At 37.8% G+C, this 20,764-nt stretch overlaps 1 protein-coding gene across 3 annotated transcripts in view; it reads left to right on the top strand.

The window, feature by feature from the left end:
* The window catches only part of LOC136402167 (complement factor H-like), a 65,647-nt gene that overhangs the window by 8,242 nt on the left and 36,641 nt on the right, over positions 1-20,764 (top strand). For all 3 annotated transcript variants that reach the window (XM_066379894.1, XM_066379893.1, XM_066379892.1), the window contains 6 exons: positions 3,767-3,952; positions 4,307-4,412; positions 11,568-11,644; positions 13,068-13,259; positions 16,100-16,270; positions 19,453-19,626. In XM_066379894.1, coding sequence (XP_066235991.1) covers positions 3,767-3,952; positions 4,307-4,412; positions 11,568-11,644; positions 13,068-13,259; positions 16,100-16,270; positions 19,453-19,626 — 906 coding nt within the window. The remainder of the gene's footprint in view (positions 1-3,766; positions 3,953-4,306; positions 4,413-11,567; positions 11,645-13,067; positions 13,260-16,099; positions 16,271-19,452; positions 19,627-20,764) is intronic.

The following is a 20,764-nucleotide window of genomic DNA, read 5'->3' as shown; positions in this document are numbered from 1 at the left end:
GGTAAACAAAGGAGACTACAGGATCATTTAGGGAAGGCAAGACATCCAAATTGGAATGAGAAAATGGAGTAAGATGGGGTTGGGAAGCTGGTTCATAAGAAGAACGATGAAGAGATAGGACTACATCAGAGTTGCAATGACATGGCGAGCAGGTTTTGAAGGCTGAGTAGGAGTTAGCCAGGTGAAAATGACAGGAGGACCTTCACAACTAAGGAAACATCAAGTGTGTGTACAAAGGGCTAAAAGCAGTTCTCTAAACTGGAGGACTGAAGTCATCGCTGTCCTAATTCGTCCATCTATTGAACTTCCCTAAGCACTACAGGTAAACTTGGGAAGACTGTTTGCTATTTTTCTTCCCTTTTGTTTTTCATCCTTATCCCCAAAACTGTCCTGATAATCATTCAGATGCTAAATCATTCCCTCCAAAGAATTTTCAGGGTCTTCATTTTAATGTCACCATGTGACTAAATGCCTTTTCATAGCAACCTGTGAAGCCTTATAAAAACTTATTCCATGTGTACAAATGATTTATTTTACGAAGCTGACACTTTGACTTAGGCAACCATTGGCATTACGTGTTAGCTATTCAAACACTACACATTGCACAAAACTTGATTTCAAAGGAATTTTCAAGCTGTATACTGTTAGTAACCTGTTTCGATTTTAATTATGACATACTCGTTATCCTGCTCAATTCTTATAGTTACTACCTGTTCTCCCATTTGCCTCTGGCCAGCAAATGGCTACATTTTGTGTGTGTGTGGCTGGATTACTCTTTCGATAGATCACTATCTTAGTAAAAATGGTTTATATTGAACAAGTTAATTGAGGAAAAATTGTATTACTTTTTTTCTTGCATTAGCTTAATAACAGGATAGGAACCAAAATGATCAAAATGTTAGTTTATTAGTGGAAAATAGTGTTCTACTTACAATATGAACCTACATTTAAAATTTAACTCATTTATTTTTCTAATCTGAATGCCATAAAATGGGTCTGACTATCCATAGTGAAAAATACACTTATGAGCCTTTAATTAAACAGACATTTTTTACCTAAAAACAAACATAAACATCATTGTAAAATCAAAACAAAAATTCGCCAGGGAGGCTGGAGCCAGCAGGTGGTTTGCGTGGTTCCAAGACAGGTTTTTACTGCCATCTAGTGGAGTAAATTTAATATTTACTTATTATAAAAATCAAAACTGGACTATGTATTCTTTTATTACAGTTTCCTAACATACATGTGCTAATAACTTGTTTAAACTTCAGAGGAAAATTAATGCTATGGAAACCCACACAAATGTTAATTATTTATTGCATAAAAAATGTAGTTTCACATGGAACCTTCTGTTCGATGAAATGTTGTAAAACGCTTTAATAATGAGTATATTCTATGATGATGTTCAGCTCAGTTGATTATTTTATTTTCTCTTGCCTTTGAAAGAGATATTCTAGAATAGAATGTTAAACCGCTATCATAAAACCAAGTAAGGAAAAAAGTTTAGCAATGAAAACATAGCAATAAAGGTGAATGATAGTAACCATCTGTATGCCATTTTTAAAAGCAGTGTTTTGGGGTGTGCTAATGTAAACATTCTATCATTAGGGGTACTCACAGCTAAATTAAGCTGTAGGCAATATTAAGAATATTAGCAGTAATAACAGCAGGCATGAGCTTCATAGTTAATGTTCTGTGTTCTCTTTATAGGTAACTTAGTTAATATTTGCAAAATAAGAATCACACTGTCTACACAGGTTCCGTTACTTCAGTATCTTTATTGCAAAATATAACGTATGAGTAAATAAACAATGAAAGAACTGTACTCCACATCACGATCATCATCCATGTCAACAAGTAGAGCATTCGTAGTATCTTACAAAATCCCCATGGGTTTCTTTTGTTTTTCTTTCTTTAATTTTTATTTTTAAGCGGGGAAAAAAAATTTTATTCATTTTTGACAGAAATATGCTACGTGTTTTCATATCATTTATGTATTTATTTATTTAAATTGAATTTATTGGGGTGCCATTGGTTATTAAAGTTACATAGGTTTCAGGGTACCATTCCATAATACATCATTTCCATGCTGTGTTGTGTCCACCAGCCCAAGTCAAGTCTCCTTCCATCACTGATCCCCTTTTACCCTCCTCTACCTCCTTACCCCCCTTTCCTCCTGTAATCACCACCCTATTGTCTGTGTTAATCAGTTTTTTTTCCTTTGCTTAATCCCTTCATCTTTTTCATCTATGGATTTCTTTGAAATGAATACCCTACCTTCCTTCTAGAAGAAAACATTATCTTCATACTTATAGTAGCTACATTTTTGCTCTTTAATAGTTTCACAGTCTGTGTATTCATTCCTGACTTATAGGTCTGGTCTTGAACTTTATGCAGATGAAATAATCCTGTTCTAGCTGATACACCTGTACTTTTACTTTCTGTGATAACTGGGTTTTTCTTTGCATGTCATTTTGTAGCATCACTGTATTATTCCATAGCATGGATATGCCATACATTTTTATATGTTCAACTATTGATGGGCACTGGAGTTGACAATATATTGCCAAATTGATGTTTAAAGTATTCTGTTAAAATCTTTCTGATGTTTTGCAGAATTTTGCATGACATTCCTTTTTTATTTTGGATCATGGTTATTTGTGCCTTCTTTCTTTCTTGTATCTTGACCAATTTTGCCAGAATCTTTTATCAGTCTTATTTATCTTATCAAAAATAATTGTTCTATTTCATCTTGTTCTATCCTATTTGAAATGTTTTCTTATACTTTCTTTTTTGTGACAGAGACAGAGAGAGTCAGAGAGAGGGACAGGGACAGACAGGCAAGCAGGAAGGGAGAGAGATGAGAAGCATCAATCCTTCCTTGCGGCACCTTAGTTGTTCATTGATTGCTTTCTCATATGTGCCTTGGCCAGGGGGCTACAGCAGTCTGAGTGACCCCTTGCTTAAGCCAGTGACCTTGGGCTCAAGCTGGTGAGCCTTGCTCAAACCAGATGAGCCTGCGCTCAAGCCAACAACCTCGAACCTGGATCTCTCACATCCCAGTCCGACATTCTATCCACTGTGCCACCACCTCATCAGGCTCCATATACTTTTGTATCATCTTACTATGTTTTATTGCTCTAAAGAAAATTTATCTATTGGTAAGGTGCATTCTGCTTCTCTTTGATTACTTATTTTGTAACTCACTTCCCTACTAGGGTCTCTTTTTTTTTTATTATTAAATTTAATGTAGTGACATTGATAAATCAGGGTACATATATTGAGAGATAATATCTCTAGATTATTTTGACATTTGATTGTGCTGTATACCCCTCCCCCAAAGTTAAATTGTCTTCTGTCACCTTCTATCTGGTTTTCTTTGTGCCCCTCCCCTCCCCTAACCCCTCTCTCCCTCTTCACCCCATTCCCCCTCCCCCAACCCCCCAGGGTCTCTTTTATTCATTGTTTTTGTTTCTGTTTTCACAACTTAGAATAGTGCCCAATACATATTTTCCAACATCACAAGTGCAGTGCAGCAGTTAAAACAATATTGGAAAGTATAACTATTTCTCCAGAAAGTTATTCTTGCAAATTCATTCAGATTCTGTATCTGTAAGCTAACATAGGTATTTTATTTATATAGTAAAGACATCCATTTGACTGAACCTGTAACCATATAGGTATTTTTTTAAAGCCAAACTAACCTAAACATACTGCATACTTAAGTAGTTTCTTGGAGCTCTTGTTCTGTTTTTATTATTTTTAGATTGCAAAGAATCGCCTCCGAGACAACCCACAGAAATTCTGACAGGATCCTGGTCTGCAGAGATGTACCCACAGGGCACCAAAGCTATGTATAAGTGTCGCCCGGGGTATAGGACTTATGGCATAATTACAAGGGAATGCAGGGAAGGAGAATGGGTGGCCCTTAACCCATCAAAAATATGCCAGAGTAAGTAATTCATACATTTGTGAAACTTGCAAAAACGCTTCGGTTATGAAAAGACCGAGGTTTCATTCTGTAGCAATAGTGGCTGAATAATATTAAATCACTATTATCATTTAAATGCAAAACAGGCCACCAATCATTATTCTTAAAAAGAGGTGTGTGTGTGTGGGGGGGGGTAACTTTCCAAAATTCAAAAACCAAGCACATAATCAGTTCAGTTCTAAAAGAATGACTGCTGTGTTTCACTTCGCTGTATCGTCCGTTCCGTCCCTCTAACATAATATCAGATGTCCTTGTCCATTGTGTAAAATGTGTTTCCATTTAGGTACTATGATTGTATCCTTTTCCTCATTTCAGAAAAGCCCTGTGGACACCCTGGTGACACACCCTTTGGTTCATTTGAACTTGAAGAAGGAGATAAATTTGAATACGGTGCCAAAGTCGTTTATACATGCAATCCGGGGTAAGTAGTCAATTTCAAAAGAGGTTTAAGATTGAGGTAATTAATCATTGATATGGTAATAGAACTGTCCTAATGTTTATGTTAAGGTGACAATATATTTCCAGGGGCATTTTTATAGGTAGCACACACACATCAACCCTCCTCCCCCCAAAATTAAAAATAAAAATGGGAATGATCATATCAGGATACCATGTTATCTCCTTAATGTTTGAAAAATTACAACAGATTATAATTACTCTGATAGAGTGCAGCACCAGCGGAGTGGGAGAATAGCATACAAATAAATAGGGTTCACCTGACCTGTGGAGGCGCGGCGGATCAAGTGTTGGCCTGGAATGCTGAGGTCGCCTGTTGGAAACCCCAAGCTTGCCTGGTCAGGGCACATATGAGAGTTGATGCTTTCTGCTCTGCTCTCCCTTCTCTCTCTCTCTCTCATTCTCTTTCCTCTCTAAAATGAATAAGTAAAATTGTTAAAAAAAAAAAAACACAAACAAATAGGGCTCATGCCAACAAGTCTGTTCTGTTAAGTGCAGATTATTACAGGAGTTCCATGGGTCAGGGACAGCAGAAGTGGTGAAGAATTTGAGGACACAGTACCTATTTTGATAAAACCTATAACACTTAGGAGAAGCAAGATGCTTTTTACACTGAAACGCTGAGAACAACTCTTCTTTAAGGTTCCATGCTCAGTAAATTGTTCTTATCCTATCCCCCCCCCCCCCAAAAAAAAAAAAAAAAAGGTTTTCAGGATGATAATCATTAGCTCTGTGTACTTCCTGGGCTTTCCTGACTTATCTCAGCACCTCAGTGTCACTTGCTTCATGAGTATTCTTCCCTGTCATTCCCAGCCAGGCTCAAAACTTGTTTTGAAGGTGCCGTTTTATTCCCGGAAGAAGCAAGAGCATTATGATTGAATGCTGCATCGATATAAATAAGATCAAGGGATTACAAACAGCGTCTTCCTCTTTCCTCCTTGATTTCCCAATTGGAGGCAGAAAAATAGACTATTTTAATGCTTATGCTTTCGAATAAACCTGCATTCCAAAACTCCACCTCTCCAAAAACTGAATATATTTTTAAAAAGTATGATCACGTTTATGGCTTTTGTTGTGGATGACCATTCATGGAGCTTATCACATTGTCAAGTGCAACTAATTAGCTGACTGAGTGGGAAAAAAAAAATGATAATGTACTGTAGATGGGGGAGTGACGTCACGGAAATGGCGCCGTGAGCAGCGCGTCCGACAGATCTCCCCAAAATCACAACAAATTTATCAACTAGAAACAGGAAAATTTATCTTCGGAGCAAACTGAAAGCAAAAGGACTGTTATCACTCGAATCTGAGAGACGAGGGTGTGGAGGAACCTACCGCAGGGACGTTCATTCAAGCCGCGAGAAAGTGCACCGGTGTGCTATCAACAAGACCACCCGCAGATGCCAATAAGAAAGAGGAAATCGAATATTATGGATACAAAAGAAAGAGAGGTAACACAAATAGATGTGGATAAATCTATGGAGAAAAGACTTAACATATTGGAAGCCTTGGAGCTAAATGACAGAGAATTTAAAATAGAAATCTTAAAAATACTCAGAGATATACAAGAAAACACGGAAAGGCAATATAGGGAGATCAGAAAACAACTCAATGAACACAAAGAATATATTACCAAGGAAATTGAAACTATAAAAACAAATCAAACAGAAATGAAAAACTCAATTCACGAGCTGAAAAACGAGGTAACAAGCTTAGCTAGCAGAACAACCCAGATTGAAGATAGGATTAGTGAAATAGAAGACAAACAACTTGAGGCACAACAGAGAGAAGAAGAAAGAGACTCAAAAATAATAAAAAACGAGAAAGCCCTACAGGAATTATCTGACTCCATCAGAAAGAATAACATAAGAATAATAGGTATATCAGAGGGAGAAGAGAAAGAAAATGGAATGGAGAATATACTCAAACAAATAATAGACGAGAACTTCCCAAGCCTGTGGAAAGAACTAAAGCCTCAAGTTCAAGAAGCAAACAGAACACCGAGTTTTCTTAACCCCAACAAACCCACTCCAAGGCACATCATAATAAAGATGACACAAACCAGTGACAAAGAAAAAATTCTCAAGGCAGCCAGGGAAAAGAAGAGTACAACATATAAAGGAAGGCCTATTAGATTATCATCAGATTTCTCAGCAGAAACTCTACAAGCTAGAAGAGAGTGGACCCCAATATTTAAGGCCCTGAAAGAGAGGAACTTTCAGCCAAGAATACTATACCCATCAAAGCTATCCTTCAAGTATGAAGGAGATATAAAAACATTCACAAATACAGAAAAGATGAGAGAATTTATCACGAGAAAGCCCCCACTCCAGGAAATACTAAAGGGGGTTTTCCAACCAGACTCAAAGAACAAAAGAAAACAACACCACAAGTAACAGCTCCACCAAGAACACAATAAAACCAAACTTAAACTGTGACAACAAAGGAAAAAAAAAGGGGGGGGAGAGAATGGAGATTAACAGTAGCAAAGGACGATGAAGTGCAGAAATACTTATAAGATAGGGTACTACAATGAATATGGTAGGTACCCTTTTCATTACTTAATGGTAACCACCCTTGAAAAAACCACCACAAAAACACATGACTTAAAAAAGGTAGCAACAGAGGAAAGAAGTATGGAACACAAACAAACAGAAACAAATGATAGAAAAACAAAAGAGAAGAATCAAACTAGATACAAAACTAACAGAAAGCAATTTATAAAATGGTAGTAGGGAACCCACAAGTGTCAATAATTACACTAAATGTAAATGGATTAAACTTACCAATAAAAAGACACAGAGTAGCAGAATGGATTAAAAAAGAAAATCCAACTATATGCTGCCTACAAGAAACACATCTAAGCAACAAGGATAAAAACAAATTCAAAGTGAAAGGCTGGAAAACAATACTCCAAGCAAACAACACCCAAAAAAAAGCAGGTGTAGCAATACTCATATCTGATAATGCTGACTACAAGACAGAAAAAGTACTCAGAGACAAAAATGGTCACTTCATAATGATTAAGGGGACACTGAATCAAGAAGACATAACAATCCTTAATATATATGCACCAAACCAAGGAGCACCAAAATATATAAGACAGCTACTTATTGACCTTAAAACAAAAACTAACAAAAATACAATCATACTTGGAGACCTCAATACTCCGCTGACGGCTCTAGATCGGTCATCCAAACAGAGAATCAATAAAGATATAGTGGCCTTGAACGAAATACTAGAACACCTGGATATGATAGACATCTACAGGACACTTCATCCCAAAGCGACAGAGTATACATTTTTCTCTAGTGTACATGGAACATTCTCAAGAATTGACCATATGTTGGGCCACAAAGACAATATCAGCAAATTTAGAAAAATTGAAATTGTACCAAGCATATTTTCTGATCATAAAGCCTTGAAACTAGAATTCAACTGCAAAAAAGAGGGGGAAAAACCCACAAAAATGTGGAAACTAAACAACATACTTCTAAAAAATGAATGGGTCAAAGAAGAAATAAGCGCAGAGATCAAAAGATACATACAGACAAATGAAAATGAAAATACGACATATCAGAATCTCTGGGATGCAGCAAAAGCAGTAATAAGAGGAAAGTTCATATCACTTCAGGCCTATATGAACAAACAAGAGAGAGCCGAAGTAAACCACTTAACTTCACACCTTAAGGAACTAGAAAAAGAAGAACAAAGACAACCCAAAACCAGCCGAAGAAAGGAGATAATAAAAATCAGAGCAGAAATAAATGAAATAGAGAACAGAAAAACTATAGAAAAAATCAATAAAACAAGGAGCTGGTTCTTTGAAAAGGTCAACAAAATTGACAAACCCTTGGCAAGACTCACCAAGGAAAAAAGGCACAGGACTCAAATAAATAAAATCCAAAATGAAAGAGGAGAGATCACCACAGACATCATAGATATACAAAGAATTATTGTAGAATACTATGAAAAATTATATGCCACCAAATACAACAATCTAGAAGAAATGGATAAATTCCTAGAACAATACAACCTTCCTAGACTGAGTCATGAAGAAGCAGAAAGCCTAAACAGACCAATCAGCAGGGAGGAAATAGAAAAAACTATTAAAAACCTCCCCAAAAATAAAAGTCCAGGCCCAGACGGTTATACTAGTGAATTCTATCAAACATTCAAAGAAGACTTGGTTCCTATTCTACTCAAAGTCTTCCAAAAAATTGAAGAAGAAGCAATACTTCCGAACACTTTTTATGAGGCCAACATAACCCTCATACCAAAACCTGGCAAGGATGGCACAAAGAAAGAAAACTACAGACCAATATCTCTAATGAATACAGATGCTAAAATTCTAAACAAAATACTGGCAAACCGAATACAACAACATATTAAAAAAATAATACATCATGATCAAGTGGGATTCATCCCAGAATCTCAAGGATGGTTCAACATACGCAAAACGGTTAACGTAATACACCATATCAACAAAACAAAGAACAAAAACCACATGATCTTATCAATAGATGCAGAAAAGGCTTTTGATAAAATACAACACAATTTTATGTTTAAGACTCTCAACAAAATGGGTATAGAAGGAAAATATCTCAACATGATAAAGGCCATATATGATAAACCATCAGCTAACATCATATTAAATGGCACTAAACTGAAGGCTTTCCCCCTTAAATCAGGAACAAGACAGGGTTGTCCACTCTCTCCACTCTTATTTAACGTGGTGCTAGAAGTTCTGGCCAGAGCAATCAGACAAGACAAAGAAATAAAAGGCATCCATATTGGAAAAGAAGAAGTAAAGGTATCACTTTTTGCTGATGATATGATCCTATACATCGAAAACCCGAAGGACTCCACAAAAAGATTATTAGAAACAATAAACCAATACAGTAAGGTCGCAGGATACAAAATTAACATACAGAAGTCCATAGCCTTTCTCTATGCCAACAATGAAATATTAGAAAACGAACTCAAAAAAATAATCCCCTTCACGATTGCAACAAAAAAAATAAAATACCTAGGAATAAACATAACAAAGAATGTAAAGGACCTATATAATGAAAATTACAAAGCATTGTTAAGGGAAATCGAAAAAGATACAATGAGATGGAAAAATATTCCTTGCTCTTGGATAGGAAGAATAAATATAATCAAAATGGCCATATTACCCAAAGCAATATACAAATTTAATGCAATTCCATCAAAATTCCTATGAGATTTTTTAAAGAAATGGAACAAAAAATCATCAGATTTATATGGAACTATAAAAAACCCCGAATAGCCAAAACAATCCTAAGGAAAAAGAATGAAGCTGGGGGCATTACAATACCTGACTTTAAACTATAATATAGGGCCACAATAATCAAAACAGCATGGTATTGGCAGAAAAATAGACACTCAGACCAATGGAACAGAATAGAAAGCCCAGAAATAAAACCACATATATATGGTCAAATAATCTTTGATAAAGGGGCCAACAACACACAATGGAGAAAAGAAAGCCTCTTCAACAAATGGTGTTGGGAAAACTGGAAAGCCACATGCAAAAGAATGAAACTCAACTACAGCCTGTCCCCGTGTACTAAAATTAATTCAAAATGGATCAAAGACCTAAATATAAGACCTGAAACAATAAAGTACATAGAAGAAGACATAGGTACTAAACTCATGGACCTAGGTTTTAAAGAACATTTTATGAACTTGACTCCAATGGCAAGAGAAGTGAAGGCAAAGATAAATGAATGGGACTACATCAGAATAAAAAGTTTTTGCTCAGCAAGAGAAACTGATATAAAAATAAACAGACAGCCAACTAAATGGGAAATGATATTTTCAAACAACAGCTCAGATAAGGGCCTAATTTCCAAAATTTACAAAGAACTCATAAAACTCAACAACAAACAAACAAACAATCCAATAAAAAAATGGGAAGAAGACATGAATAGACACTTCTCACAGGAAGAGATACAAATGGCCAACAGATATATGAAAAAATGCTCAGCTTCATTAGTTATTAGGGAAATGCAAATCAAAACTACAATGAGATACCACCTCACACCTGTTAGATTAGCTATGATCAACAAGACGGGTAATAGCAAATGTTGGAGAGGCTGTGGAGAAAAAGGAACCCTCATTCACTGTTGGTGGGACTGTAAGGTAGTACAACCATTATGGAGGAAAGTATGGTGGTTCCTCAAAAAACTGCAAATAGAACTACCTTATGACCCAGCAATCCCTCTACTGGGTATATACCCCCAAAACTCAGAAACATTGATACGTGAAGACACATGTAGCCCCATGTTCATTGCAGCACTGTTCACAGTGGCCAAGACATGGAAACAACCAAAAAGCCCTTCAATAGAAGACTGGATAAAGAAGATGTGGCACATATACACTATGGAATACTACTCAGCCATAAGAAACGATGACATCAGATCATTTACAGCAAAATGGTGGGATCTTGATAACATTATAAGGAGTGAAATAAGTAAATCAGAAAAAAACAAGAACTACATGATTCCATACATTGGTGGAACATAAAAATGAGACTAAGAGACATGGACAAGAGTGTGGTGGTTACCAGGGGTGGGGGGAGGGAGGACAGGGGGAGAGTTAGGGGGAGGGGGAGGGGCACAGAGAACTAGATAGAGGGTGGCGAAGGACAATCTGACTTTGGGCGAGGGGTATGCAACATAATTTAATGACAAAATAACCTAGACATGTTTTCTTTGAATATATGTATCCTGATTTATTAATGTCATCCCATTACCATTAATAAAAATTTATTTAAAAAAAATAAAAAAAAAAAAAAATAATGTACTGTAGATGAAAAAACGAGTTTGCATTATGAAGCAAGGATTATGATTACTCCCAGTCTGTCTACCTGAGGGTTTGAAGGTCTTTCTTAAAAGAGAAAAAAAAAGTTTTAAGAAAGATAAAAAGAAATATGAGATAAAAACAGAAAGAGGGAGAGAGAGAGAGAAAAAAAAGAAAACGCACATGCCTTTAGTGTTCCCGAAAATGGAGTTTGGACATTCAGAATGGTATCAAATTTAAAACTGCACATAATCACACATTACCTCACTACCCTGTTATTTCTGTTTTTTAGTTATCAGATGATAGGTGAGGTCAATTTCCGGGAATGTGAAGCAGATGGATGGACCAATGATATCCCTCTATGTGAAGGTACATAAAATACCTTAAGATTTCTTTCGAAATGCCTTACATTGAAATATCTTTAAAGTCTATAGTTAAATATTTCTTCCTCCAACTATTTTTTGTGCTTTCTAATATAGTTCAGAGTATATAGCTAACCTTTTGACTAATACATCATTTGGGGTTTCAATAATCAAATATGCGTACAACCTCATTTCATCTAATATTTAAAGTATGAACTTGGGAAGTCTAAAACTTAGTTTTCCTTCCATTTGGATTCGAACCTCTAGAAATAGCACAAGTATCGCTATTTAAATGGTCAGAATTTCTGCTTTACGAACAACAAGGCACTCACCTGATAACCAACCAAATGATGATCTCTGATCATAACTGAGGTGGAGAATATGACTTCGACATCTCTCCTCTACGTATGGCTTGACCAGGAAGGTTTTCCTTTGGTCTTGGCCTCACTGGACAGTGGCGAGAACTAAGAGAGAGCTCTGCCCTTTCTTACTGATCCATTAATCAGATGGTGAGAATGGGGAAAATGTAGATCCTGTTTCCACATCTTCACCCCCACCTCTAGTCACTATGGAAATAGAAGAGACCAGTCAGAATAGGGTTTCCCAGTTCCATGGTGCGGAGTAAGGAGACAGGGAAAGAGAGAGGAGCAGACAGAGAGATAAGGAGGGAGGGAGGGAAAGAGAAATACAAGAAGGAGGAGAAGGAGGAGGAGGAGGAGTCATTTCATCTGTGGACATGAGAGGAAGGAGATACGTGCTCTGGGAAACATCGGCATAAAAATCCCCTGGGGTGTTTGTTAAAAGCTGAAATGTGGGTTACTAAAGACCTACTCTGTCGTGGTGGGCAGGGAGACAGCTATAAACTTTCCCTTTTAACAAGCATCCAGGGTCATTCAACTCTAAAATGAAGTTGGAATACCATTGCCTAAGTAATATTGGACAATATTATATAAAATCTGAGGAAGATGTGGAAGAGGAAGGAAACCTAAAAACAATCTCTCCGTGGAAGTGAATATCATCAAAACGTCTGTTACTCCTTTGGGAATACAGTGTTGTGTGCTGATGGGACTTGAGTGGAAATTTTATATTTTATCATCCCAAAGTTTATATGTCTCAGTTATTTAAGAAACACTTGTTTGTTCCTATGAAAATACAACCTGTCATTCAAAGGGTTAGCTTTCTTTGTCCACTTCCATAGAAAAGTCTCAGAGATAAGCTCAATGTTGGTTTTTTTACTTTGCAGATTCTGTCTCTGGCCAACAAGTATATTGAATGTTTCTTTGAAAATAAAAACAAAACCCACTCACACACATTGAAGTAATGTCCTTTAATCCTACCTTGCTGATTTCATACCTATATAGGTGCCTATACATATTTTTCATGATAAAGTTTTCAAATTCGATGCAGAAAGGTTGTATTTATTTTTTCAGTGGTGAAGTGCTTACCAGTGACAGAGCCAGCAAATGGGAGAATCATCAGCAGTGCATATGAGCAGGACCAGGAATATGATTTTGGACAAGTGATCAAGTTTGAGTGCAATGCAGGCTTCATGCTTGATGGGCCTAAGGAAATACACTGCTCAACCAACGGTCTTTGGAGTGGAGAAAGGCCCAACTGTGTGGGTAAGACATGCCAACTGCTCCTCAGATTGTTTGAATGAGTCTAGATCTTCTCATGGAAATATGCATTTCAATCATAAGTAACGTTTATGGAGCACTGACTGTTTTCCAGTTACTCATGTAAGTTCTTGATATGGTTCATTTAAGTTCATCTCAGTTTATGTTCAGAACACACGATATATGTACCATTTTCCGCCTCTCTTTTATAATGGAGGAAACTGTGGTGCAGAGAAGTTACTTCACATTCATGGTTATCGTGGTTTTGAGAGTAGAGTTAATATCTAAATCTAGGTTTTCTGACACCAAAATCCATGCTCTTCACCCTCATTTTTTTTTAAAGATTTTATGTATGGATTTTAGAGAAGAGAGAGAGAAGGGGTGAAGAGAGGAACGGAAAGTATCAACTCATAGTTGTTGCTGCTCATAGGTGCCTTGACTGGGCCAGCCCGGGGCTTGGAACTGGTGACTCCACCATTCCAGGTCAATACTCTATCCCCCATGCACCACCACAGGTCAGGCTTTCCATCCTCATTAAATTGTAGTGGGCTCTGATAGCTTAAAATGGAACAGTAAGCTTTTCTGCTACAAGTTTTAATGTTGACCTACAGAATAGGTTCTTTTTAACTTTTATTTGAAAAGACAAAGATATATAATTTATTTCCTTGAATGCATCCAATGATGGTGTTTTGGAAAAGCACTTGTAGGAAGTAGCTGTTTTATATGTAGGCTGTGAGTTTGCTATAAATGTTGTGGAACTGAATTGAATCCATTAAATATATTCTTTGCCTTTAAAAAATGAGTTCTATAGTAAACTGTCAGTCAAGAATTCTTTAAGCACAGGGTAGCGATTACAGCCAGTAATATTTATTTTTATTTTGATTATTGCATTTTTGTTGAATTTATTAGGGTGACATTAGTTAACATAATTATTTATATATAGGTTGCAGGTGCCCAATTCTACAACACATCTCTGTATTTCATATTGTGTGTTCACTCCCCCTAAGTCAAGTCTTTGTCCATCACCATTCTCTCCTAATATTTTAGTAACTGTGTATGGTGCTAAGTGGGCACTAGACTTATTGGGGTGACCACTTCATAAATTAGATAAATGTCTAATAGCTAGCCATGTGATACACTGGAAATAATATAATATTGTATGTCAATATACTTGAAAATTAAAAAAAAAAATTTTAAAGAATTCTTCAGTTATAAACTGCTGACCTGTGCATCATGGCCAATATGATGATTTTTGGCTTTTATAATAAAACATTTTGGTCAGCTTATTTAAAGTGCCATACTTTTGTTTTACCAACACTTGTTTGGCAGAAACTTCTGCCCTGATTATTTTTTAATATTATCTAAAACCTCCAAATTATTTACATCTTCTTAGTCCAGTCTATCTTACAATGAGATGCACTCTTCTTAACAACTTTTTCTAACAAAACTACTTCTTCAAGTTAGTAATGATAAATATTTATATTCATTGTAGTAAATACTGTATACTCTAGAAGTTTATGGATAAGGTTTACTTCTTACAACTAAATTTCTGTGGTTAGTAAAACCTTTCTGGACTGACCAACACCTGAGGTACATCTTAAAGGGAGAATGAGAATTTTGTTGATAAAGTTGGAGAGTGGGGGCCTAGCAGTCAGAAGAAGTTGTACAAATGCATTGAGGCTTCCTTGAGCACAAACTTCCTTGTCCCCATTGTCCTCAGGGGCTCTGTTGTAAGAAGAAAATAAGGAATGTAATGATACATTGGAGATGGACCAGTATAAGGTTCTGAGGTGTTAAAGAATTCTACCCCCTGCTGAAGTTTTTGGCTTTTATTCAGGCTGAATTGGGAATCAGTGAAGGCTTTTAAGTGGAGCAGTGCAGGGACAAGAAACGAGGTCATTATGTTACAAACAGGAAAAGAGCTTGGAAAGGCAAGAGAGAATAGGATTTGGGAAACTAGTCCTTGTGGCTGTAATCCCAGGGGCAGATATTTCAAAGGAAAGGAAATCCAAGACAATGACTAGTATATTCTTTCTTTCTTTTTTTCCCCTTAAGTGGCAAACCCCCTACTAGGCAATGCTCTGTTCATCTGAGGCCATTGCTCTGTTGCTTGGCAACTGAGCTATTTTAGCATCTGAGGTGGAGGCCATGGAGCCATCCTTAGTGCTCGGAGCCAACTTGCTCCAACCAAGCCATGGCTGCTGGAGGAGAAAAGAGAGAGAGAGAGAGAGAGAGAGAGAAGGGAGAAGTGGAGGGATAGAGAAGTAGATGGTCACTTCTCCTGGGTGCCTTGACTGGGAATCAAACCTGGAACATCCACATGCTGGGCCAATGCTCTACCACTGAGCCAACCAGCCAGGACCATGACCAGTGTTTTTTTGATAGAAAACTTAGATGGATGGAGAAACCATCATGCAAGTCCGTTACTTTTTGGGTCTGTGACAAAGTCAATAGCTCTGTCAATAATTACTCATATCAATAACTAGAAAATGTGTAATTTTTCAGGTTATTTAGTGAAAATGCTTATCACAATAAGTTTATTGTGATATTCAATTTTATATATACAGCTGATGCATATTACTGCCACTATTTACTTTGACATGACTAACTTATCCTCATGCCAGATAAAATTAGCAATGTCATTGTAATCAGCATTTTAACTTCTTTCAGAAATGAGTGTTCAGAGCAACAGATACAGTTGTCAAGCGTTCAAGTCAAAACACAACTTCTCTTGGGTTGCCTGACTTACTCTGTAGGAACAGAATATATGTCTTTGTGGAACCATGACTTGGATACTGTCCTTGGATATATAATAAACATTTTTTAATGTAATCCCTTATATTTAGAAATTTCCTGCAAAATACCAAACATTCCACATGGAGAGCCTACAACGTTTAAGAACTCTTATAAGGAAAAGGAGAGACTTCAATTCAGATGTCTCCCAGGTTATGGTTATGTTGATAGAGCAGAGGCCGTTTGCACACAATTTGGGTGGAATCCGCCTCCAGCATGTAAAGGTAACGTTTGTATTTCTCATCCTGATCTTTTGCTGTATAGTTTTTCCACTGTTTTAATGAACTTCACTCTCTGTACTTCAGCTAATTATATCAGAAACACTCCTTATTTTCCTGGGGGGAAATAGGACAAGGACAGGCAGACAAGAAGGGGGAGAGATGAGAAGCATCAATTCTTTGTTGTGGCTCTTTATTTGTTCATTGATTGCTTTCTCATACATGCTTGACCAGGGGGCTCCAGCCAAGCCAGTGACTCCTTGCTCAAACCAGAGGTCTTGGGCTTCAAGCCAGTGACCATGAGATCATGTTTATGATCCCACACTCAAACCGGTGATCCCACACTTACGTTGGTGAACCCACACTCAAGCTGGCAACTTGGGGTTTTGAACCTGGGACCTCTATGTCCCAGGCCAACTCTCTATCCACTGTGCCACCACCTGGTCAGGCAACCTTTTGAATCATGGAAGAGTCTTGGATCACACAGAGAATCATGAAGAGGACAAATACTCATGTAGAATCATAGCAGTACATTCACACAATATCTATAGGGTCTCCAGGGAGGATGTATCCAAATGGGATAAGAATGGATGTGATAATCTAGAGAAGACTCATTGAAGAAACAAAGAACTGGAAGGGCACATGGTAGGAATAAGCTTGGCCCGTGTGAAGACCAGACCGAAGGCTCTTGTGTTGGTAGCACAGAGAGTAGGTAGGAAGGTGGTAGGAGGCAGGATCTGAGAGAGTGGCACATACTGTTTCATAGAGTAGAGGAAGAGGAGCAGCTATACATAAAATAAATTAAATAAAAGAGTATTGTTCATGCCAAGATCAGGAGAGGGAGGAAAACATGAGAAAGTAAGGCACTGGAGAACTTCAAGAAGTCAGTGTTCCACTGAGTCAAATGCTATAGGAGGGTTTTATCTACTCATTCAACACATGATTCAGGCTCCTGCCGTTTACTCCAGCCACCGCAACACATGGAATATGAAGAGACTGGAGACTTGGAAACTGGAGGATGTGGGTGACTTTTGTCAGAACAGCGCCAGCACAGGAGAAATCAGAGGAGCCAGAGAGACGTAGGCTGAAAAATAAACAGGAATTTGGAAAGTTGAGAGGACAATCATATGAGGGCATTTTGAGGATCTTGGGTGTGAAGCAGAGGGGAAAGATTGTACCTTAGCTAAACTTGGACAAAGGGTTGAGAGAAGAACTTTAAAATAGGAGAAGCTTGCGTTGCCCTGACAGAGAGAGTGGTTGACAAAATAAGAAAGACAGACAGAGGGGATAAGCAATGGTTTGTGATCCACAGGAAAATGAAAGTTTGAAGAGCTGGCTTGAATATACAAATAACCTCTTATCAGGCAAAGACAAAGGAAAAGGCTCAAGTTCAGGAAAGATGTAGGAACTCACAGCTGGTAATCTCGATTGTTTTCTGTGCATGCAAGACTTACTATCTATCGACTAAGGAGCAATTGTATTAGGTGACTTGAGTAAAATAAGGAGTCTTACTGTGGGAAATAGAATAGGAAGTAAATAAAGGGCATATTATTGGATTCAGGCAATGCCAAATGTCCAACACAGGTTTTGAGTCCAAAATACAACCAGACACCAGTATAAATGGTCCTGTAACATTTCTACCATAGTTAAAAGACATGGTGTTCATTATCTTGATCATGGTAATCAATTCCATGATGTATATTGGTATCAAATTATCATTCTCTACACTTTACATATATTCAATTATATTTGTCAATTATTCCTCAATACAGTTGGAAAAATAAATTAGTTAATTGAATTTTTAAAAAAAGGCGGGAGTAGTACTTGACCAGAAGGTGGCACAGGGGATAGATCATCAGCCTGGGACACAGAGGACCCAAGTTTGAAACCCTAAGGTCACCGGCTTGGAAAGGGGTTCATCTGCCTTGAGTGCAGTCTCACCAGCTTGAGTGTGGGCTTGCTGGCTTGAGCATGGGATCATAGCCATGACCTCATGGTTGCTGGCTTGAAGACCAAGGTCACTGGCATAAGCCCAAGCTTGCTGGCTTGATCAATGGGGTCACTGGCTTAGCTGGTGCCCCCCTACGCCGTCAAGACACATATGAGAAAGCAATCAATGAACAGCAAAAGAGCCGCAATGAAGAATTGATGCTTCTCATCTCTCTTTCTTCTGTCTGTCCCTATCTGTCTCTCTCTCTCTCTCTGTCTCCCATTAAGAATTAATTAATTAATTAATTTTTAAAACAAGGGAATGGTTGTTTGTTAGAAAAGGAGCACTGCAAGTTGGCTCATTGTTGGGACAAAGCAAAGTTAAATGAGAAGAGGAGCTTTATACATTAGGAGAGACTAATTCAAAGGATGTTGACTGCAGGTCAAGTCCAGCCCATCACATTTTTGTAAACCAAGTTCTGTTGGAACATAGCCTTGCCCATTCTTTTCCGTGTTGCTTGCAGCTACTTTTGCCCTAAACAGGCTGAGCTGAGGGATTGCTGCAGAGACCTTGTGTCTCGTCATTTCCATAAAAGGTTTTCCAAATCTGGACTAAGTTATTATCCTATATATATATTATCCTATATTTGGAATATATGTATATATATTCCAAAATTTTGGTAGCCTAATAAACAGAACTTCATCTTCTATTCATGCTGACTTCAAATGTAGATCAGCAGAGTCTGTGCTCATTTCATTAATTGTGAGACTCAGAAGATAGAGACACACTTTTTCACGCCCTTTTCTAGTCTCTGCCACTGTGGGGAAGACAGGATGAGAATTCACACAATGGATTCGGCAACTCCCTTCTTAAAGGGGAACATATTACTGCCACATCCATTTTATTCTCCTATGCAAGTCAGGGAAGAGACTCAGGATAACTGTGAACAGTTCTCAGTAGGAAGTCAGGAAAAAGAAAGCATAGTTAAAGTGACAGATTAGGAGTGCATACCACACACGGGATGTTGTGACAGGCTCAATGCCTACGGAGAAAGCACTGCAGAGCGCAGGGGCACCGATTCCTCAGGTGTGTGATGACAGAAGGAAGTGACTGGTGTGGGGAAAGGCCCAGAACTGTGCACATTTTAATGCCATTTTGCTCTATGATAAGGATGAAAAAGGACAATTGCTTTATACTCACGTACCTATTTTCACAGGCAGTGGTTTCTGCATTATTTACACGTTCTTTTCCTTTTCAGAAGTAACATGTGATCCTCCAACATTTGCAAATGGGGGCTACACTCCTGATGTAGCCAAATACAGACTTGGACAAGTGATCACATACCACTGTAAGACTGGCTTTTATCCCTCAACCAGAGGAAATACAGCCAAATGCACTGAGATAGGCTGGGAGCCCCCTCCAAGATGCAGCTGTAAGTTGCCTTCATATCTTGACCTGCTTCCTAATTATGAAGTTACTTCTCTTAAACATAAAAAAATTGGGGCCTGAAGTCCAAATCTTTGCCTTACTTTGAATGTAGAGCAGAAGATTTGGAGACTTTCTTTGCTCTCCAAAGTAGCCAATGCTAATTAAGATCAAAACCAAGTTTTGCTCATGAAAAGCTTTTTAATTTTTTGCTAGTCAATGTTAAATGTGTGTATGAATATATATGTCTCTCACTAATAAAATTCTAAGGTGCATATGAAAACCTTGGATAATAATACCAACATTTCACATCGAATATATTAGTTCTTTTATTATAGTGTAAAAAATCTCCCCCAATTTGTATTGACATAAGCAGCAACTCTCTATTGTCTCAGAGTTTCCAGGGCTCAGGGATGAGGGAGTGGCTCAGCTGCCTGGTGCTGAGTCCTCCTGTGGGTCTGCACTGGGGATGTGGGCCCAGGCTGCGGTCACAGAGGGCAGGGATGGGCTGGAGGATGTTTCCGAGAGGACTTTCTCCATGGTTTTTCCCAGGAGCCTCAGTGCCCAACCACCCAGGGGTCACCAAACGTTGCTTGAATGGCAGCTAACTGTCCCCAGAACCAGTGATCTGAGAGACAAGGAGGATGCCTCTATTCCATTCCTGATCTGGACACACACTGTCATCTTGGCCTTCTGCCTGTACTCTTTAGAAGAGGGTCTCTAAGTCCAGCACTCACTCAACGGGGGCAGTTGGGCTCCCTTGTATGAGGGGGAAGTACTGGAGACATTGCTGATTTTCTAAAACCATCACATGTCACCAAATGCCACTCAGTTCAACAGAGCATTTTCTTTCTGGGGATGTTTCTTTGACCCTTTTCAAGTGTTATCTGTCTCTACAATCATATTCTTTTCCTTTATATATCAGTTCATTGTGAGGTGGCCTATACTTAAGTGGATATTCTTTGCTTGAAAAGTGAAATAATACAAATAATAGGTCAATGGCCTCAATGTTAATTCTAGGCATAAGTCTAATATAAATTTTGAAAGTATGTTACTCATAAAGAGGACGCTATTATCACCATAAAACAGACTTCAATATGCATATTAATTACAAGCAAAAAGATTGCTTATTTATTTCGCTAAAC

The sequence above is a fragment of the Saccopteryx leptura genome, chromosome 1 (assembly GCF_036850995.1).
Source record: "Saccopteryx leptura isolate mSacLep1 chromosome 1, mSacLep1_pri_phased_curated, whole genome shotgun sequence".
Classification (NCBI taxonomy): Eukaryota; Metazoa; Chordata; class Mammalia; order Chiroptera; family Emballonuridae; genus Saccopteryx; species Saccopteryx leptura.
Note: the sequence above shows the minus strand (reverse complement) of the source record. Positions and strands in the feature narration are given on the sequence as shown.